This window comes from Marmota monax, unplaced genomic scaffold, assembly GCF_021218885.2.
Source record: "Marmota monax isolate L192 unplaced genomic scaffold, Marmota_monax_Labrador192_F-V1.1 WCK01_AAM20220418_F8-fsc00063, whole genome shotgun sequence".
NCBI lineage: Eukaryota > Metazoa > Chordata > Mammalia > Rodentia > Sciuridae > Marmota > Marmota monax.
The window spans coordinates 5,722,554-5,745,887 of NW_026693726.1; the positions used below are offsets into that span (position 1 = coordinate 5,722,554).

General features: G+C 40.1%; 1 protein-coding gene across 2 annotated transcripts in view; it reads left to right on the plus strand.

Annotated features, from left to right (window-relative positions):
• Slco5a1 (solute carrier organic anion transporter family member 5A1) overlaps nucleotides 1–23,334 on the plus strand; it is a 144,723-nt gene that overhangs the window by 106,080 nt on the left and 15,309 nt on the right. For both annotated transcript variants that reach the window (XM_046460586.2, XM_046460587.2), the window contains one exon: nucleotides 6,769–6,967. In XM_046460586.2, coding sequence (XP_046316542.1) covers nucleotides 6,769–6,967 — 199 coding nt within the window. The remainder of the gene's footprint in view (nucleotides 1–6,768; nucleotides 6,968–23,334) is intronic.

Genomic DNA, 23,334 nt, shown 5'->3' on the forward strand with positions numbered 1-23,334 from the left:
CTAAGATATTCTTGTTGTAAGGCATTTTTTGATTTCAGAATATTAAAATCCATAAAATACTGAGGATTAAATGAATGACTACACTAAAAGTAGATTACCATAATACCTGGCCAATAGTCCACATCTCCACCCCTCCCTCATGTGTGTGTGTTTTTGTGTGTGTGTGCATGCACGCATATGCACACGTGTGTGAAGGGAGAGGGAAAATGAATGAGTAAATAAATGATTTGTATTTCATTCTTTTTCAGACACTCATCCTGTTTTCTCTCCTCTTCCCTGCGCTAGCTCTTCCCCAAAGGTAGCAACAGAATCTGGACATCATTAATGGTTTACAGTGATATTCTTTATTAAACTAAAAGTAAATGCAACAAAATGATATTCCTTATTTACGTACAGTCACGTTTGCAAGCCATTTATTTTCAATTTAACTAAAGAAAATTTGGGGGTGTGCAAAACCAGACAAGAACAGTGAATCTGGATCCAAGAGCATAGGGTGGTGAGAATTCTTAGAACCCATCTGTGTTCACTTAGTTCATCATGGTGGGACATTCTGCACCACTGTGACTTCCCAATAGAAAAGAGATATGTGAGACTGACATCACTTGATCTGTTACCTTTGGTGGCTTGCCACCATAAGCTTTTGCTAGTGTTCAATTCAGAATTTTGGTGAAAGAGAGGTTTTCCAGGCATCAGTCTAGATATTTACTACCTGTCAGTTTTAAAATGATTTTAGCAAGTTTTATTAGACCCAAATTAGATATCAGATTTTATATTTGTGAAAAGGGATGTAGCCTAGGGAAAAGAATAACTGAAAATGGAAATGAATGAAAAAATCACTCAAAGATTTTATATGATAAATTCTACATAATGAAATTTGTTTATTCATTCATATATTCAAATCAAACCTGGTAAGTACTAGACAATGAGGCAGATAAGGAGGATATAAACCCTCTGGTGTTCAAGAGCCTGGTAGAAAGATGGAAAAGTAAACACAGTAGATGGTGGCAGGTATGATGACAGGCGCTAGCTCTGTGTACCATAAATGCAAACTGTTGTCCTTAACAACTCAACAACAGCACAACTGAAGTTCCCCAAACCTATAACATTCTCGATAATGATTGGGCTGCCTATTTTTTGTCCTCTCCTTCAGTGCAAGGACTTCTGGTGCTCCCAGTCATATGTTAAGTTTAGGTATGTTTTATGTGTCTACTTATAATACAGGTGATGTCTATATATTGAGAAAAACTGGAGTAAAGAGGAAAAGTTCATTCAGTAGCTTAATATTTAGATAAATTCTAAATAATTCAAAATTAAATAACTATCACTTTCCATGAAGACACTTCAGTTCCATGCAAACAAGGGCAAGTAATATTGTGACCCAGAACAAAAGTTTCAAAATCTAATGTTATGGGATAACAGTGCTTGACATTAGGAGAAGGAACAATTATTATGCCAATTTCCTTGGATAAATGAGAAGATAAAAGGGTCACAGGGTATTCCAACTGAAAAGTATCAGGGTATTCCCAAACCTTTCATGAACAAAGAAGAATCTTCTGCTTTGCCAACACTTAATGTTGTGGTGAGTTCTTTAGATTCAGAGATATGCACATGTAGAAAAATATATAACTATTTTGTGTTTAGGCACATATAGTAGTTAAATATAAAAGTTTTATGTATTAAGGAACATACAGAAGTTTATATTGGGTCACTAAAAGATTGCTTAAATTCAATCCCATAGATTAAATAAAAATTTTATTAGCTTTTAAATAACATGTACAAGCTAGCCTAATTATAATTCCATTATGTGTGCAAAAGTTAAACTTGTTAATTGATGATAATAGATGATAGCAATTTATAAATGGTGGTGGCGATGATTGCCAGTGTTCATTGGATATAAATTGTGGGTCAGATCTTATGTCTTAATTTACTTAATCCCAACAATCCTTTGAGGGTGGTACTATTGTTACCAACATTTTACAAAATAGAAAATATGAATCCTGGAAATGTTCAGTAACTTGCCCAAAGACATGAAGATTGTAGGTGGCTGAGCCAAGTTTTGAACTCTGGGAGTCTGGCTACAGAACCTACATCTGGAGTTGCATTGACCTCTGTCTTCTGCCATCTGTCCCTCAGGCCATGAGTCCCTCGTCTTGGTGCAGCATTCCCATCTTTTCAACTCTATCAGCCTCAAAGTCTCCCCTTAAACCTGCTAGACCAATTAATGTGATTTCCCCATTCACCTGTCCCCGCCCTCGCCTTGTCCTGGCCACTAGGGGGCGCGCGGAGAAGGAACTCAGGGGGCCACAGGGTGGTCCTCCTGAGACTGGGAAAAGGGCCGGCGTGGTAGGCTCAGAGGAGCAGAGGCTGGGGACAGGCTTCCCGTTTCAACAGAGTGGTGAGATTTAGAAGACAGTGGGATATAAGGAGAAAATGTTAGTGGGTCTTCATCCCATTTGATGCACCCTAATATTTACTGATGACAAATTTTCTATTTTTAAGACTGAACACTAAGATGCATAGTCAAATTATCCTGTTTTAAAATTATGACTCAGTTCTGAACAGGAGGACTTTTGTTTTTGTTATCCTGAGCTTTGCATGGAAACTGGCACTCCATAAATTGTTCAATGGAAATAGAACTTTTGTCAATGGACTATTTTCACTCTGAGGGTAAAATTCTGCCTCTCTAATCACACTCACAGCCCTTGTGCTTTTCCTTAATGAGGAGGATGCTTTATTAATCAGCTTCTCTCATCATGAAGCTCCTAATTTACCTATAAGATTTCAGGGACCTCTTGGCCTTAAGTGGCTGTTGTGGTAATGTGGATCTGGAGTGCTGGGCTGGGAACACAAGAAGTCAATTTTTAGTCTCTTTCACCCCTTTCTCTTCCTGTCTGTCTGCACTATTAGGCAAGTTACTGCTCTGAACCTTCAATTTCCTCATCCATAAAAGGGCCATTAGCTATTTTATGGGACTCTGATGATGATGACAAAATGGTTGCCAGGCAAAACCATGATTTCAGATTAATCTAACCATCCTCTTCTGCTCTTTATGGGGACTGTTGACATGCTAGGACAAGCCACCAGCCATGCCCATTCACTCAGCTGCACTTTTCTGGTATCGGATGTATCAGGTCTCTCCATGTGCCAAGACCATTACAAGTTCCTATTGAGTGCTACTAGAGTTATGCCAACTCTTGGTCACATGGAACGTTCTCAGTATCTCTTCTAAGAGTTGGTTTTGTTTCCAATTGTACATAACACCCAAAATGAAGCTATAAAATATGAATATATATCATGTCATCATTGTTTTTCCTAAGGAAACAAACTATGCCAGAATGTAAGCAGTTAAATATGAAAGCATTCAATTATGTTCTTTCATACTTTTCTATGTTTTTCAAATATTTTATTGCAACACATATTACATTGTTTCCAAAGTAATGGAAACATAACCAAAAGGGAGAGTTAACATTCGTGCAGCTGCCACCCCCTTGCAGACTTGTCCCCTGTTCTGGTCTAGGTGAAGCCTTCTCCGGGGCTAAACAGATGATCCGTGTTGACTTTTCAAGGATCTTGCATTGTCATTAGCTATCTTTCTCCTCTGCATTCAACCTCTCACTCTGTTTTAGTGTATTTTCCTCAGTATGTAAACATACACAAGTCCCCTCTGCATCTTAGCAAACAGACGACTCCCTCCCTGAACCTCAGGTTTACTTTGGCTTCACTCTAACTGTAGACTTCTACCCCTCCTTCCTTTAATAGCCAGAGTTCTAGAAAGATCAATCAAGTCCCAGTCTCCACAGTCTTAAGACTGACTTCTCAAGCCATTGCAGTCTGGCTTCTTCTTTTATGACACCCTTAAAATCGCTCTTGTCAAGGTTTCCAGGCGCACGATGATTTCATTTCAGTCTTCCTTACTGGATTTCTGAGGCATTTGACACCACTTTCCATTCTCTCCTCGAAACTCTCTCTCTCTTTAGTTTTCTATGGCACAGTTGCTCTGACTGTTCCTACAGTTTATATTGTGTACCATATGCTATGTGCTGTATCTACCCACAGGGAGTGCATGCCATCTTGGTTCTCACATGAAAGGTGCACAGCTCCTTAGTAAAGATGTCTGGCTTAGAAAGTTTAGGAAGCTAATCTGTGATGACCTGGCTACAAATCCCAAGTTTTATCCTCCCTGTGACATTTCTCTTTTCTGGATTTTCTTTTGCTTCTGTGGCTGCTTCTTTTCAGCTTTCTTTGGGTTTTGGCTCTTTTCCTTTCTCACTCTGTGCCATCTTGTAACATCCCAGCTCTGCCATGAATTCAACTACAGGTTACACCCCCAGCCTGGCTCTTCCTGGAGCTTACAGCCCCCAGGTAGGACAGTGTGAGGCATTTCTCTCTGGTAGTTCCACGGGCCTTCAACTCAGCGTGTGCACTGTGGAGACCATGGAATAGCCCCCCACACTTTACCCTCCTATTCTGGATCCCCCTGCCTGAGTGTCCTGCACTAGTCCTCCTATTCCTTCTCCCCCAGCCTCATTATCTAGTTTATTGTGCTACCAGGGCAGAGCCTTACTGTGGCTCACAGGACCTTTGCAGGACCACTTCTCTGACTCATGTTTTCACCCCAGCTAAGCTCCCTCATATCTCTCTTAGAGGAGTCTTCACAACGTACCACTCCCATCCTGTCTGACCCAGCTCAGGATTCTCCAGTGACCTGTCCAGACATACAGTCTGAGCATCTTTCCCTTGTCTCTCATGGTCTCACTCTTCCTAACCTCTTATCCCCATGTCCTGCTACCTCTCAACAACTTGCCTTCCACCCTCCCAATATTTTGGACTTCTCTGAGTTCTCAATTCCATTATCTCCTGCCTCTCTGCTTGTATTTCCTTTGTATAGGAGGTTCTCTCTGTGCTGGGCCATTGGGCAGATTCTGTCTCATCTGTTGTGTCAGCTTACGTACTGCCTCTGTGAGAAGGCCTTGCTGACTTCTCCCAGGGAAGAAAAAAGTGCCTCTTCTCCTGTATTCTCCATGCCCTTGGTAGAACAATTGCATTACATTCTCATTATCTATCACCTATGTGTAACCTCTTTTAGATTGTAAAATTATTTCTATAATTTTATTATATTATTTTTTACTGTGAAATATAACACACTCAGAAATGCATATAGAGATAAGGAATAAATATAAAGGAAACACTTGTTTCGTCTTTTTGGTTTGCTGCAATAAGATTACCAAAGACAGGATGGTTTATAAACAAGGGGAATTTATTTCTCAGTTCTAGAGACTGGAAGACCAAGATCAAGACATGAGCAGGTTTGGTGTCTGGTGAGGACTCTCTTTCTCTTAGATGGTTCCTTATCATGTATTCACATGGCAAGAGAGATGAGGAACTCTCAGGGTTTGTTTGTGTTTTGTTTTGTTTTTGGTACCAGGAATTGAACTGAGGGGCACTTAGCCACTGAACCACATCCCCAGTCCATTTTTATATTTAATTAGAGACAGGGTCTCGCTAAATTGCTGAGGCTGGCTTTGAACTCAGGATCCTCTTGCCTCAGCCTCCCAAACTGCGGGGATTACAGGTGAGTGCCATTGAGCCTGGCTTTTGGGTATCTTATTAGAATACTTATCCCATTCATCTGGCCTCCACCTTGACGATCTAATCACACCCAAATTCCACATGCACCCCACCTCCTAATGTCATCATGTCAGGGGTTAGGATGTCAACATATGAATTTGGGGGGGGGGACATTCAGGCCATAGCAGTAGCTATTACCCAGATTATGGAATGACATGTTTTCAACACCAGAGGAACCCCTTCTTTCCTATCACTGATTCCCCTACTATCTTGGCTCTTATGACAATTACCTTCTAGGTTTTTTTTTCCAGTTGTATTACCTGTGTATGTACTTATATTCCTAGTACTTTTTGCAAGTGTAAACATGTCATGTATAGTATTCTGTTGTAGTTTCTTTCTTTCATTGGACATTGTCTTGGTAGAATTCAGCCACATATTATATGTGTCTACATTTCTTCCTTTTAATTGCTGTATAGTATATTCCTTTTAATTGCAGTATATGAATGTATATTCATATACTGCACTATATGAATATATTACATATAATGTATCTGTTAATGGACACTTGGTTTATTGCCAGTTTTGGGCTCTTAGAGTGTTTCAAATATCTTGTAATCTCTTTTGTTGCCTGGGAGCATGAATTTCTTCAAAATATGGATCCAGAAATGGAATTGCCTGTTACAGGGATATATATTTTCAACTCTATAATGCCAATTTATGCTTCAAAGTGGTGTCAGTATTGACATCCCACCAAGGTGGAGAGTTCCCAGCCCTCTCTATCTTTGCCAACATGTGGTATTGTGACTTAAATTTTTACCATTGGTGCATAGTGGTGTTTCACTGTGGTTTTAATCTGTATTTCCCTCTTAGCAATGAGGTGGGTGCCTTTCATGAGCTCACTGGTCATCTGTATTTTCTCTTTGGTGAAGGTTCGATTCAAGTTTTGCCTATTTTTCTAAGGGGTTGTTTATCTTATTGCTTTGTTAACATTCTTCATAACATCAGGATGTGAATCCTTTGTTGATCATTAGATGTTGAAAGTGATATTATACTGTAGAATCACACACCTTTTATTTATTGATGACAATTTTAAAATTCTTTACTCTAGTACTAATAGGCAAACAGAAACAGAATAATTGGAAAAGACAAACAATCATGTATATTAGTTCAAATTAACCCTCCCCTTCTCTTTTTTTCCAGGTGTTATTATTGTCCCCAGTGCTGGTGTTGGTATTGTCCTCGGAGGCTACATTATAAAAAAATTGAAACTTGGTGCAAGAGAATCTGCAAAATTAGCAATGATCTGCAGCGGTGTGTCTTTACTGTGTTTTTCAACCCTATTTATTGTTGGATGTGAAAGCATCAATCTAGGGGGCATCAACATCCCTTATACAACAGGGTAAGTACCTCTGAAGAGCCATCCCCTGTCATCATGACCAAAGTGGGAGCCCATAGGCATGGTGGTGCATGCCTGTAATCCCAGCGGCTCAGGAGGATGAGGCAGGAGCACTTAACATTATCTGAAATGATCTTGTTTAATTATTTTCTTTGTTCTTGTCTCTGGCTCTAAAATATGAGCTCTTTGAGACCAGTTACTATACCTGTCTGCATAATGGTTGCCTCCCTGCCATCTAAAACAATGAGTGGCATTTGTTGCATGGATGTGTGGGTGAATGGGTGGATGGATGGATTGATGATGGATGTCTCCATTGGACTTGATTCATTCATTGTACGTAGTCCTTTCTAAGCCCTTTAAATATAATACATATGTCTGTTTTCTTTTTACCTTGGAGAAATTTTCTTATACTATAGTGTTTCTCATTCTTGCCTCTTCATTTTACTTGTGTTCTGCAGGATTCCTGTTAATCAGATGTTGCAACTTATGGACTGGTTGCCTGTGTGTTGAACTTATTCTCTCGTATTTCATATGCTGTTGTCTTCTGCTATGGGTGTTTTTTCCAAACTTTATTTTCTTCTCTCTCTCTCTCTCTCTCTCACACACACACACACACACACATATATATATATTTTTTTTACTTTGAGGAAAATCTTTTTCTTTGTTGAATTCTGAGTGTCCCTTTTTCATAGCATCCTGAAGTTGTCTTAAGACAGTCTTACCTTCTCAGGTCCCTCTGGGCATATAATTAGAATTTTTCAACTTTGTTTCTGTTCCTTACATTTTATCATTTTGTTTTGAGGGACAATTTTTCTGTTTGTTTTTTTTCTGGACTTTGCAGTCTGACAGCACTCAGTCTAGCATCTCTTGCTCTTCTCCTCCTCCATTCCAAATGCAAGAATGAGAGGGTGCAATGGGGGGACAATGTCTAGTGTAGAGGCTTAGCTTTTTGAATGTCTTGCAGTTTCTTTAAAGAAGAGCTTTCTGATGAATCTCTGGTTCCTGAATTGGATCTTGGGGTGGGCGTATGGATGCCAATGGCAGGGCCCACTGATATGGGGTCTCTCCCTCAGATGCCTGAAGAGTTCCTCTGGGTTCCTTTCCACATCTCACGTTTGCCTGCTGTTGCTTCTGCTGCTTTTGAGCTCAAAACCTTGTGGAGGTTCCTTTGGTTAGGTTTGCTCCTCCCCCTCTAAAGTGGCACCTGCCCTTTGCACATAAACCCTTGCGGGATCTGCTCCCTGTTTTCACGAGGTCTGGTGTCTGTCTTTTCAATTCCTTTTAATCTTATTCTACTTTTAAGTTTGTTCTCAGAAGGGATGGAATTCAGGCTCAGTATCTTACCTGCTTTGAAGCTACAGGTCCCCTCAAGACTTCTAAAGCCCTTGTTTAACACCACGTATATCCTGCCAATCCTGAATCAACCACTTCTGGACTCTCCCAGGTCCACTGGGAAAAAATTATATAATTGTGCTGATTGGCTCCATTACAGATTTATGAGTTCCAATCTTAGCAGGCCCTCCTCTGTGCTGAGCCATCCATTTGCTTAGCCCCAGTCAACTCCCTGCCCCAAGCTCACAATGATGATCCTTTTTCTTTCTTTTTTTAAAATCCCTTCCTCAAGTCCTTCATTTTGGCCTAGTTTTATTTTTCTTAGTGGCCAACCAATTCCACATTAGTGAGAAAACAGAGTTCCCAAGAATGAACTCTGAACTTCCCTGAAACTCTTTTTTCTAAGACAGTATTATTTTTGAATGATGACTCCATCGTTTTTTAGCCAAAAAAGTTACCTTAAAATTGATGTATTCTGTTTCCTCCTATGAGAATTGGTAATCGTGTCTATGTCTCCCAGCATAATTAAAATAAAATACATATGGGTGAAAAAATTAAAATAATGCAGAAGATTAAAAAACGAGAAGCCAGTGTCTCCTTCCCTTATCTTCAACATCCAGCTTAAATCATTCAGATATTTTAAACAATACTTATGGTTTTGATTAGAAGGATTATTTAAAGGAAGGTTCTTATACTTACTAACAAAGAATCCAGCATTTAGAATGTGCTGAAAAATTATTTTCTTGTCTTTATTCCTTTCCCTTGTGATCATGCAATAGAACTCAGCTATTTTTTTCTTCTTCTTTAAAACGTGAATGAATGTCAGACCTCTACCTCTGCTCAGGGATGTTAAGTATATAGTGTTGCTGAATTTGGTAAGAACTCAGTGCATCTTAGTTATGTAAATTCATGATTAAGGGCACACTTCTTTTCTGTTGATTGAAATAATCCAAGGGAAAGCAACCTCGTGAGGAGTGCAGAACCTAATTGTTGTGTTCTTTGCAAACTGACTTCAGTGAAGTTTATGAATTAGCCAAGGAAAAACCTAGTTTCCATGGAGAATTTCTCTGGCTTCCTAAGTACTTTTAGGAAGATAGTCTGAGAATGAATAAGAATAAACAATTTTGAATGGTGCGGCAGTAGAGGCATGCCACTTTTAGAATGTGGAAAAAGGTGTGTATGGGGTGGATCTGTTCTTTATGTAGGGTGTGAGCTACAGTTCAGCTTCACCCCCCTTGGCTGGGTTCTCTTCTGCAGTGTCCAACCTGCTCGACGGTATGTGACTGCCAGCCTGGTAAAAACCATATTGTGCTCTGAATGATTTTAAGGCTTGTACTTTGGTATTCTTTTTCTTCCTATAAAGTCAATAAAGAGAAAAATGGCACTAAAGAGTGGAATCTTTGTTAGGCAGCTGTTTGGCTCAGGAACAGTGATTGGCACTTACGTATGTCTTTTATGTATAATGCTTATAGCACTTACAGCATCGCTGTAACATATATATTATTACCCACATTTCAGTGTAAGAAACCAAGGCTTAGAGATTAAGTGATTTACTCAAGGGCATCAGTTAATAAGGAGTGGAACAAAATCCACCCTGATGACCTATTTCAGAGCTTGTGTTCTTTCTGAACACCACACAGAGGTGTGTTGACATTACCTATTTCATACAGGCGCACACCTGTGTGTCCACGCCACCTTCTCACTGATTGGGTGGTAGAGCTGGCCTGCACCTTCCTCACTTCTGCACTGCTCCCTGGTATTCCAGGGCAGCTGAGGCACATGCGCAGTGCTGTAGCTCTGCTCGTCTGCTGCACCTGCCCTCCAGCTCTGAAGTCATGCGGTAGAGGTTTTTAGCTTGGCCTTGCTCCACACTAGCTGCATGGGCACAGGAGAATTATTGGACTTCTCTATGCTTGGTGTCTGTCTTTTTAAGGTGAGGAAGCAGATAGTATTTATCTTGTTGAATTGATGTGAGGGTTGAATAGGTACTTGGTGAATTCCTTAACCTTTCTGTTGCTTGATTCCATTGGGGATCAAACCTAGGGCCTCACACTGTGCCTTAATTTCTTTCTTTTTTTGGTACCAAGGATTGAACTCAGGGGCGCTTAACCAGTGAATCGCGTCCCTGGCCCTTTCTCATATTTTATTTAGAGACAGGGTCTTGCCGAGTTACTCAGGGTCTTGCTAAGTGGCTGAGACTGGTTGAACTCATGATCCTCCTGCCTCAGCCTCCTGAGGCTGCACCGCCTCACCTGAGTGTACCTCAGTTTCTTCAGCATTAAGCTGAACTTGATAATAGGACCTCTCCCTTAGAATCATAGAAAAGCTAGAATGGGATAAGACACTTAAGAGTCAGCAACTAATAGCTATTTAATGATATTTTATCATTTTTAATATGAAGAGAAATATGCTTGCAGTCATACAGAGTTCACTGATTTTGAATGCAGTGTTTCTGATTATTAAACTTTTCTGAAAGAAGGGGAAAAGCATAAAGAAGAGAGCACAATATATATGCTAACTACATTTCTCAAAGTTTTGCATGGTGATTTTTACCTTATAGGATTTAATAACTGACCCACCTTTGTGTTAGCATCAAGTACTCTTGAGCCACCTAACTGTCTGGGACAGGCTTGAGGAGTTTTAGGAGAATGATATTTTCCTGGGGACCCAAAAGGAAGTCACAGTCTCTTTGTAGAAGAGGTGTTATTAATGGTTCCCTAATTTAATTCAGATTTGATATCAAAAATGTGGAAATGACCTATATGTCTATGATACATGAATGAATAAAGAATAAGTGATATACATATTATATGTGATATAGGAACTACATATTATATATAATATGTACCTGTATGTCACATATATGTGTATGTATACACAAAATAGAAAACTATTTAGCCTTAAAAAAGGAAATTCTGTTATGTGCTACAAAATGGATGTACCTAGAGTGCATTAAGCTGAGTGAAACAAGCCAGTCGTAGACAAATACTGCATGACTCCATTCACATGAGGTATCTAAAACAGACAAATTCATAGACTCAAAGAGTGGAATGCTGGTTGTCAGGTGCTAGGGAGGGGCAATGGGAAGTTACTAATCAACAAGCTTAAAGTCTGAGTTAAGAGATGAATAACCTCTAGAGATCTGACGTACAACATTGTACCTGTGGTCAGCAGTACTGTTCTGTACACACAGAACTGTTCAGTGATGGGCCTGGGGTGCAGCACAGCAGGAGTTCATGCTTAGCATGTGTAAGGGCCTGGGTTCCCCCCAACACCAAAAGAAAAAAAAAAACACTGTGAAGTGGGTAATCGCTCGTTAAGTGTTTCAAACATAATAAAATGAAAAATTTTAAAAGAAGAAACTTTATATTTGAGAATCCAATTGAGTTTTCATTTTGAAAGATCCCAGGAACTGTAGCTAATATTCTGGCTCATCTCCAACTCAAGTAGTTCCATTCCCAGCACCCATAATTTCCCTGAGGTTTTAGTTAGAACATGTGTATGACTTTCCCCTCTGCATCTGTATTGTGTCTCACACGGGTATGTCCTAATGATCCTGTGGCCGAAAGAGCTGGCATTTACTATGATAGCTGTGGTTGAAGTAAGACTTTATCCTTATACATTGTGGACTGTGAGCTATCGCTCCTCACTCTATCTTTTTGTCAAATAATTTCTAAAAATTGAGTTAAATCTGATGTACAAAATTTCTAACCAGTTCTATGTCTTGATAAATCATTTAATAGTTCTAGTATTATTATCTTTCATTTTTCAAATGTCATCTCTTTGAACTTAGAATCTATTGTATCATCTCCTGGTTATGTGACTTCAGCTACAGGACCCAAACTTTCTCAGGGGTGATTGCTTGAGCTGCCACCTGATGGGGAAATGATAACTTTCTGTCTGGGCAGTGGCTGTTGGAAAGGGTGGTGCACCCAGTCCCACTCAGTTCCCAAATCTCAAGAGTTGTAAGTTTCTTCTCTGAGAGTAGGTTTGCCCCCACAGTATTCAGATCACAGAAATTAAATAGTCTGCTAATCCATCCCTTTGCCTCAGCTTCCCATGGGGGCCTCTCATCTTCCTTCCCACCACACCTGTTCTTTTTTTTTTTTTTTGAGTCCATCCCATTTATTGATTCTTTTTTTTTAAAAATTTTTTATTGTTGGTTGTTCAAAACATTACAAATTTCTTGACATATCATATTCCTCACTTTGATTCAAGTGGGTTATGAACTCCCACCTTCACCCCATACACAGATTGCAGAATCACATCAGTTACACATCCATTGATTTACATATTGCCATACTAGTGTCTGTTGTGCTCCACTGCCTTTCCCATCCTCCACCATCCCCCCTCCCCACCTCTCCCCTCCCCTCCCCTCCTCTCTCTCTACCCCCTCCACTGTATAACCCTGAGGGTCTCCTTCCATTTCCATGCAATTTCCCTTTTCTCTCCCTTTCCCTCCCACCTCTCATCCCTGTTAAATGTTAATCTTCTTCTCCTGCTCTTCGTCCCTACTCTGATCTTAGTTACTCTCCTTATATCAAAGAAGACATTTGGAATTTGTTTTTTAGGGATTGGCTAGCTTCACTTAGCATAATCTGCTCTAATGCCATCCATTTCCCTGCAAATTCTATGATTTTGTCCTTTTTTGATGCAGAGTAATACTCCATTGTGTATAAATGCCACATTTTTTTTATCCATTCATCTATTGAAGGGCATCTAGGTTGGTTCCACAGTCTTGCTATTGTGAATTGTGCTGCTATGAACATCGATGTAGCAGTGTCCCTGTAGCATGCTCTTTTTAGGTCTTTAGGGAATAGACCAAGAAGGGGAATAGCTGGGTCAAATGGTGGCTCCATTCCCAGCTTTCCAAGAAATCTCCATACTGCTTTCCAAATTGGCTGCACCAATCTGCAGTCCCACCAGCAATGTACAAGTGTACCCTTTTCCCCACATCCTCGCCAGCACTTGTTGTTGTTTGACTTCATAATGGCTGCCAATCTTACTGGAGTGAGATGGTATCTTAGGATGGTTTTGATTTGCATTTCTCTGACAGCTAGAGATGGTGAGCATTTTTTCATGTACTTGTTGATTGACTGTATGTCCTCCTGAGAAGTGTCTGTTCAGGTCCTTGGCCCATTTGTTGATTGGGTTGTTTGTTCTCTTATTGTCTAATTTTTGGAGTTCTTTGTATACTCTGGATATTAGGGCTCTATCTGAAGTGTGAGGAGTAAAGATTTGTTCCCAGGGTGTAGGCTCCCTATTTACCTCTCTTATTGCTTCTTTTGCTGAGAAAAAACTTTTTAGTTTGAGTAAGTCCCATTTGTTGATTCTAGTTATTAACTTTTGTGCTATGGGTGTCCTATTGAGGAATTTGGAGCCCGACCCCACCGAATGTAGATCGTAGCCAACTTTTTCTTCTATCAGACGGCGCGTCTCTGATTTGATATCAAGCTCCTTGATCCATTTTGAATTCACTTTTGTGCATGGCGAGAGAAAGGGATTCAGTTTCATTTTGTTGCATATGGATTTCCAGTTTTCCCAGCACCATTTGTTGAAGATGCTATCCTTCCTCCATTGCATGCTTTTAGCCCCTTTATCAAATATAAGATAGTTGTAGTTTTGTGGATTGGTTTCTGTGTCCTCTATTCTGTACCATTGGTCCACCCGCCTGTTTTGGTACCAGTACCATGCTGTTTTTGTTACTATTGCTCTGTAGTATAGTTTGAAGTCTGGTATCGCTATACCGCCTGATTCACACTTCCTGCTTAGCATTGTTTTTGCTATTCTGGGTCTTTTATTTTTCCATATGAATTTCATGATTGCTTTCTCTATTTCTACAAGAAATGCCGTTGGGATTTTGATTGGCATTGCATTAAACCTATGGAGAACTTTTGGTAATATCGCCATTTTGATGATGTTAGTTCTGCCTATCCATGAACAGGGTATATTTTTCCATCTTCTAAGATCTTCTTCTATTTCTCTCTTTAGGATTCTGTAGTTTTCATTGTATAAGTCTTTCACCTCTTTTGTTAGGTTGATTCCCAAGTATTTTATTTTTTTTGAAGATATTTTGAATGGAGTGGTTGTCCTCATTTCCATTTCAGAGGATTTGTCGCTGATATACAGGAATGCCTTTGATTTATGCGTGTTGATTTTATATCCTGCCACTTTGCTGAATTCATTTATTAGCTCTAATAGTTTCTTTGTAGAGCCTTTTGGGTCTGCTAGGTATAGAATCATATCATCTGCAAATAGTGATAATTTAAGTTCTTCTTTTCCTATTTTGATGCCTTTAATTTCTTTCGTCTGTCTAATTGCTCTGGCCAGTGTTTCGAGAACTATGTTGAAGAGAAGTGGTGAGAGAGGGCATCCCTGTCTTGTTCCAGATTTTAGAGGGAATGCCTTCAGTTTTTCTCCATTCAGAATGATGATAGCCTGAGGCTTAGCATAGATTGCTTTTACAATATTGAGGTATGTTCTTGTTATCCCTAGTTTTTCTAGAGTTTTGAACATAAAGGGATGCTGTACTTTGTCGAATGCTTTTTCCTCATCTATCGAGATGATCATATGGTTCTTATTTTTAAGTCTATTGATGTGGTGAATAACATTTATTGATTTCCGTATATTGAACCAGCCTTGCATCCCAGGGATGAATCCTACTTGATCATGGTGCACAATTTTTTTGATATGTTTTTGTATCCGATTCGCCAGAATTTTATTGAGGATTTTTGCATCTAGGTTCATTAGAGATATTGGTCTGTAGTTTTCTTTCTTTGAAGTGTCTTTGTCTTGTTTAGGTATCAGGGTGATGTTGGCCTCATAGAATGAATTTGGAAGTTCTCCCTCTTTTTCTATTTCCTGAAGTAGCTTGAAAAGTATTGGTATTAGTTCCTCTTTAAAGGTTTTGTAAAACTCTGCTGTATACCCATCTGGTCCTGGGCTTTTCTTAGTTGGTAGTCTTTTTATGGTTTCTTCTATTTCCTCAATTGATATTGGTCTGTTTAGGTTGTCTATATCCTCCTGACTCAATCTGGGCAGATCATATGACTTAAGAAATTTATCTATGCCTTCACTATCTTCTAATTTATTGGAGTATAAGGATTCAAAATAGTTTTTGATTATCTTCTGTATTTCTGAAGTGTCTGTTATGATATTGCCTTTTTCATCCCGTATGCTAGTAATTTGAGTTCTCTCTCTTCTTCTCTTCGCTAGCATGGCTAAGGGTCTGTCGATTTTGTTTATTTTTTCAAAGAACCAACTTTTAGTTTTGTCAATTTTTTCAATTGTTTCTTTTGTTTCGATTTCATTAATTTCAGCTCTGATTTTAATTATTTCTTGCCTTCTACTTCTTTTGCTGTTGTTTTGCTCTTCTTTTTCAAGGATTTTGAGATGAAGTATGAGATCATTTATTTGTTGGTTTTTCCTTTTTTTAAGGAATGAACTCCAAGCAATGAATTTTCCTCTTAGAACTGCTTTCAATGTGTCCCATAGATTCCGATATGTTGTGTCTGTGTTTTCATTTATCTCTAAGAATTTTTTAATTTCCTCCTTGATGTCTTCTATAACCCATTGATCATTCAGTAACCTATTGTTCATTCTCCAAGTGATGTATGCTTTTTCCTTCCTTCTTTTATCGTTGTTTTCAGTTTCATTCCATTATGATCAGATAAGATGCATGGTATTATCTCTACTCCTTTGTATTGTCTAAGAGTTGCCCTGTGACATAATATATGATCTATTTTTGAGAAGGATCCATGTGCTGCTGAGAAAAAAGTGTAACTGCTTGATGTTGGGTGGTATATTCTATATATGTCAATTAAGTCTAGGTTATTCATTGTGTTATTGAGTTCTATAGTTTCCTTATTCAACTTTTGTTTGGAAGATCTGTCCAGTGGCGAGAGAGGTGTGTTGAAGTCTCCCATGATTATGGTGTGGTGGTCTATTAGACTCTTGAACTTGAGAAGAGTTTGTTTGACGAACATAGCTGCACCATTGTTTGGGGCATAAATATTTATGATTGTTATGTCTTGTTGGTGTATGGTTCCCTTGAGCAGTATGTAGTGTCCCTGTTTATCCCTTTTGATTAACTTTGGCTTGAAATCTATTTTATTTGATATGAGTATGGACACGCCTGCTTGTTTCCGAAGTCCATATGAGTGATATGATTTTTCCCAACCTTTCACCTTCAGCCTATGTATGTCTTTTCCTATCAAATGCATCTCCTGTAGGCAGCATATTGTTGGGTCTTGTTTTGTGATCCATTCTACTAGCCTGTGTCTCTTAATTGGTGAGTTTAAGCCATTAACATTTAGGGTTATTATTGAGATATGGGTTGTTGTTCCAGCCATATTTGTTTATTTCTGTTACTAAACATGGTTTGTTTTCCTCTTTGATTATTTCCCCCCCCCCCTTTACTGTCCTACCTCCCACTGTTGGTTTTCATTGTTATTTTCCATTTCCTCTTCCTGTAATGCTTTGGCGAGGATGTTTTGAAGAGATGGTTTTCTAGCTGCAAATTCTTTAAACTTTTGTTTATCGTGGAAGGTTTTAATTTCATCCTCCATCCTGAAGCTTAATTTCGCTGGATACACAATTCTTGGTTGGAACCCATTTTCTTTCAGTGTTTGAAATATGTTATTCCAGGATCTTCTAGCTTTCAGAGTCTGTGTTGAAAGATCAGCTGTTATCCTGATTGGCTTACCCCTAAATGTAATCTGCTTCCTTTCTCTTGTAGCTTTTAAAATTCTCTCCTTATTCTGTATGTTGGGCATCTTCATTATAATGTGTCTAGGTGTGGATCTCTTATGATTTTGCACATTCGGCGTCCTGTAGGCTTCTAGGATTTGGGATTCTGTCTCATTCTTCAAGTCTGGGAAGTTTTCTCGTATTATTTCATTGAATAGACTGCTCATTCCTTTGGTTTGGAGCTCTGTACCTTCCTGTATCCCAATGACTCTTAAGTTTGGTCTCTTAATGTTATCCCATATTTCTTGGATGTTCTGCTCATGGTTTCTTAACAGTCTTGCTGAGCTGTCTATGTTCTTTTCCAGTTGAAATACTTTGTCTTCATTGTCTGATGTTCTGTCTTCTAAGTGTTCTACTCTGCTGGTAGTATTCTCCATTGAGTTTTTAAGTTGGTTTATTGCTTCCTGCATTTCTAGGATTTCTGTTTGTTTGTTTTTTATAACCTCTATCTCCCTGTATAGTTGATCCTTTGCTTCCTGGATTTGTTTGCGTAATTCATTGTGGAAGTGATCTTTCATTGTCTGATTTTGCTGTCTAATGTCTTCCTTGATACTCCAGATCATCTGAAGCATGTATATCCTGAATTCTTTATCTGACATTCCATCTGCTGCAGCTGTTACCTATTCTAAAGTTGCATTGACCTGCATTGCTTGTGGTCCTTTCTTTCCTTGTCTTTTCATACTGCTTGCGTTTCTTTCCTGCAGGCGCGGGCGGCGGCTCTGCTCTCTCCTTATTCCAATTGGGGTGTCGTGACTACCCCGCCGGCAGGTCACTGGGCCTGTTCTGGGAGCTGGCGGCGGCTCTGTTCTGCCCCTACTCCAATTGGGGTGACGAGTGTACCATGCCGGCAGGCCACCGGGCCTGATCCGCTGGTCGGTTGCAGGTTTGCCTACCCTGCAGGCGCAGGCGGCGGCTCTACTCTGCCCCTACTCCAAATGGGGTGACGTGTCTGTCGTACCGGCAGGCCACTGGGCCTGTCCTGCTGGTCGGTCGCAGATCTGCCCACCTTTTGGGCACGGGTGGTGGCTCTGCTCTGCCCCTACTCCAATTGGGGTGTCGTGACTACCCCGCCAGCAGGTCGCTGGGCCTGTTCCTGGCACGGGTGGCGACTCTGCTCTGCCCCTACTCCAATTAGGGTGATGTGTGTACCACGCCGGCAGGCTCCTGGGCCTGATATGCAGGTTGGTCACAGGTCTGCTCACCCTGCGGGCACGGGTGGCGGTTCCGCTCCGCCCCCACTCCAATTGGGGTCACGTGACCACCACACCGGCAGGGCCTGATCCGGGCGTGGGCGAAGGATCTGCTCTGCCCCTACTCCAGTTGGGGTGACGTGTGTACCACGCTGGCAGGCCGCTGGGCCTGACCTGCCAGTCTGTCACAGGTCTGCTTACCTTGCAAGCGCGGGCGGCGGCTCTGCCCTGCCCCTCCTACCACGCCCGTGTACCACTGGGTCGCGGGTCTGCCCACCTTGCGGGCGCGGGTGGCGGGTCCGCTCCGCCCCCTCTCCAATTGGGGTTACGCGGTCACCACGCCGGCGAGCCGCTGGGCCTGCTCCGGGCGCTGGCGGCGGCCTGGCTCCTCCCCTCTGGCTCGACGACAAATCGAGAGAGACTCGGGTGTCTGTGCCTCACCCCCCCTACCAGGAGACCAACTGTTTCTGTCGCCGCTGGTATTGATGAAGTTCTCTCCTCTGCCGCTTTCTGATGACATCAGATCTCTGCCATGTTGGTGTCCTATGCGAGTGGCAGCATTTCGTTCCCCTCTTCTATGGCTGAATGAGCTGCGGTCAGTCGAAAACAGGGATGGTGACGTCAGCTTTCCAACATGGTGGCCGCTGGCCTCCTCTGTGGTCTGACCGGTGTGGAGAACCGAGATGGACCGCTTCCTTCCCCCGTCTCGAACCCAGAATTCAGCCCTGAGTACGGTGCTTGCACGGCTGGCAGAAACTGCAGCGCTGTATCCCTGCGTCGCTATCTCCTCGTTTCCCAGCGCGCGCTACAGACTCTAGCCGCGGGGCGATTTGCTGAATAAGCAGTGTTACCCTCCGTGCGACAAGCCTCTCGCGTTTGAGTCCCCATAGCCAATCCTCGTGCGATGGAAATCCTTCCTCCAGGTTCCGGAGCACCCCACTATTGCTGGAAATTCCTAACAAGATAGCCTTTAGTCATCCTGACTTGTCATACTCCCACACAGTGAAGCAGCACATGGGGGCAATGCACTCCCCTTGCCGCCATCCAAGTCAGTCCCCCACACCCGTTCTTGAGATGGTCAATACGGTGTGTTTAATGTACCAGCCTTCCTAGGTATCTGGCATTTCTGACTAGATCACTCCTAAATTCTCTAATTACACCATTCATCTCCTCATCTGTGTTTCACGGACTGCCTCATCAATGAAGTTTTTCCTTACTGTTTAAATACTTTGCATGGTTAAAAATCTTTTATTATAGTCATTACTAATTTCTTTATTACAAATATTACTAATTTCAAAGGACATTACTGAAAATTAGAGGGAAGAAAGTTTGCTTAAAGGATCCCAGGTATATGTATTTTTAGATTATCCTAGCTATTTTATTAATAGGCTTAGCTTAATAAGTTATATTTCTACCTGGAGGTATCTGATGCCATCTGTTTTGGGCTCTGTTTGGAGATAGAAGCAAAATTTGCTTTTTCTTCATTTTAGGCATAGGGAGAGGATAAGAAATATGAGCAAACTTTCTTTCCACTTTGTTTTAAATTTTGTAATTAGGATCTAAACAAATCAATATTGAAGTCTGTAAGAGTACATAATATCTCTATAAAACATAATAAGGCTTTTATATCAAAAATACCCATGATTATTATATTCAGGATCAAATTTACCAGTCCATAGCCTTATATTAACATAATTAATAGAAAAATTATTCACTATGTAATGTGAGCAGGAAATAAAATAGAATTTAGAATTGTATATATGATCTTGATAACAGTATGTTAATGTTCATCTAGCTGCACACTGAAAGAAAACCAGAAACCCTGAACAGTAGTATTATGGATAAGTTTAAATTTTTAGTTCTTTTGTATTTTTAAAATTTCTATATTAAATAAGTATTATTTTAATAAAAAAGGTCTTTTGAAACACTACACAAGGAACATCATTTTATTAAAACTGATTCTGTATTTGAAGAGATGGTTTGTATAAATTATGAGTTATTATATGCAGGTGTCACATTCTACCTGGTTTGAATTTTCTGGCTAAAAAGCAGAAGAAAGCTTTAACAATAGAAATAACAACTGGATGCCGTGATCACAACTTCTACAACCACATCCCTCTAGTGAACCTGTGCTGTTATCATATACTACCTTTCACTGATTATCCTTGCTCTCTGTGTAGGCAGGAAGGGTCCATGATAGCACAGGTGAAAAGCTCTGACCCAAGGTCCTGCAGCTACCAAATGGCAGGCCTGAAACTAGAGTCCAAGCTAGTTCTTTTCCCATTATTCTCTGTAGGAGCAAAAAAAAAAAAAAACGTTTTGTTTTTTGAAAAGAAAAACACAATGAAGACCTTTAGTACGATTCATGTTTGTGATCCTGTAACTTTTTAAAAAATATTTTTTAGTTGTAAATAGATCTTTTATTTTATTTATTTATTTATATGCGGTACTGAGGATCGAATACAGGGCCACACACATGCCAGGCAAGTAAGTGCTCTACCACTGAGCCACAATCCCAGCCTGTGATTCTGTAACTTTTATCCATTAATACTTCTGCCTCATGTTGGTGGAGAGAATATCAACACCTTAGAGCCTGTATGTTTGAGGCACATTGCTAGACACTGGACATATGTTTATTCACCAAATCCCTTTCACAACTGTGTGATGGAGATATTTGAATATCTGTTTTCCAAACGTAAAATCCAAAGTTCATCGCCTTTGTGAATTGTGGAGATGGAATTACACCCAGGTCTTTCTAAGCCTAATACTCAGGATCACTGAAAGCTGTGTCACGAAAGCAACATTAGAACCTTCTCCAGGAAGAAGGAAGCAGGATAAGCTACCCAGAAGACTTGTGCTAGAGAAAGCAAAACTGTGGACAGTTACATAAAACTGCCCTGCTAGCATAGAGACTTGAGAGGACATACTATGGAGGTAGATAAAACTGGATTTAAGTCCATTTCTGACTCATTCTAGATAAATGTGTGACTTTGGGCAGTACCTGCCCTCTCAAATCCAGTTTCTTTGCTTGATCAGGAAGAGCAATTGTAGTTCTCATGAGGACTGAATGGGCTAACTTATGTGTAGAGATCTCAGTGCACACTGTATAGAGGAAAAATAGAGCTCTGCTAATGTGATTTTTAAGTGATAATGATGAGTATCGGGATAATAATAACTATAAACCTGAAGTTGCATAGCTTTATATAGTCAAGGAAGAATTTTAATACAAAGCCAAAAATTTAAGTGGAATTGAGACATTCTAATTGAATTTTTCTTGAGGGCTGAGATCAATTAATAAATATTAAGAATGACAAGTGTACATTTCCCCCCTAACTGATTAGTGTGTTTCAGTGTGTGGATCATACTCCATTCCTCCATGAGACTTGAACACAGTATGCACAGGTTCCTATCATATCTTTTAATATGATTAAATTGTCATATCTTTTAATAGGGATCAATGAGGACAAAAAGGTGAGGGATCTCCTCGTTGAATTATAGACACCGGAAGAAGTGTGTTAGCTGGGGAAGTTCAAGTGGTCTTAGGGTCTTAGGGTAGGTGATGGGACACAACTGCTGGTGTGTGTTTGTGTGTGTTTAGGGCAACTGTGTTCTTACATACTCAGGTGTAATGGCCTTATAGCAGAGATTTTTTTCTTTTACTTATATTAAAATCTGTTTTGTTTCTATATATCACTTTAAATAAACATTGATTTGATAAAAGTGGGGCAATATTGCTGTTATATTTTCCTTCTAATTCCCTCCACCTCTTTTTTGTCTCCTTAGATTTTCTTGAGGTACATCACTCCATCTCTTAGCATTCCTTATTCTTTAAAATTAGCAAACGTACTAGCTAATCTCAGAGACCCCTTCCATCTCTCTGTCTCTATAATTCCATGATTTTTATAGTAATATAGATGTGTGACTCTCAAGTTAGCAGTTTGGAACATGCAATTATGAGGCATTTGCTAGCAAGGCCCTTTGCCTTATTTGAAATCAAAACTTACATTGATTTATGAGTTAAAATGAATATTTCATTTGGAAAGCAACTGTGTTGCCAGAGATGCTTTCATTTCTTTGGAAAGGTGGTGTGTGGACCCTGTGCCCAAGGATAAGTGCAGTCCACAGTAAGTACTTCTTGTGCATTTCTGCTGCCATCCAGGGTTCATTTCTTGTTAGTGAAATATTGTTATTCAGGTTTAAACGCTTGCACTATTATTAGAATCAAGGTTGTTTTCTGGAGAGTGAATTAAAATCAAAGAAGACATTATTTCTGAAGAAAGTTTCTATTTTAATCAGCATAGTGTAAAGGGTGAACCTCATCAGCAGCCTTCTCTTTTGTTCCACAACTGTCTTTTCCCCTAGTGACTTTTCACGAAGGCCCACTTCCTTTCACTGGTACTTAAATTTGTTGCCTAATTTGATTTTCTTAGAGCTTTTCATATGGTACCATTTTTTTGTATCCCATGATCCCTGAGAAAAGCAAACATACCCAAGGTGACCTGAGACTGTGCCTCTGTCTCCTAACCTCATGGAGGTTTTTGTCTTCCTGTGGTCAGTGTGTCTCCAGCATGTTGATGTTTTCTTCAGGTTCCTTCCTCTTGGAGGTACATATTCTTAAAGGACAAGGTTTTTGAACTCTGTGGCCATATATGAAGTAAACGCACTTTGTTAATAGGAAATACCAAGTAAATAGCAACACTAGTAACCCTTGGTACAATATTGAAGCCTGCCATTTTTCGTGACTAAGCCTGCAGGCATGTAAAACCCATTTTAGGTAGTCCTGGCTTGCATTTTGGTTCTTAAAGAGCTGGTAAAGAGAATATTCGTTCCCACTGAATACTTTTCATATGATAGCAGTTAAAATCAGTTAACATGCACTACTCAGCTTTAGGGTGAATGTCTTGGTGTCCTAAGCCATTTCATCCTCGGTAGGATGGGATAGGTAGTTGGCCTGGCATATGGTCATTGGTCTGAGGTCTTATTCTTAGCATTACTGACATTTGGTCCAGATTGTTCTTTATTGTGAGAGGTAGGGGGATGTGCTGTGCATTGCATGATATTTGGCAACATCCCTGGCCTTTACTTACTAGTTACCAATAG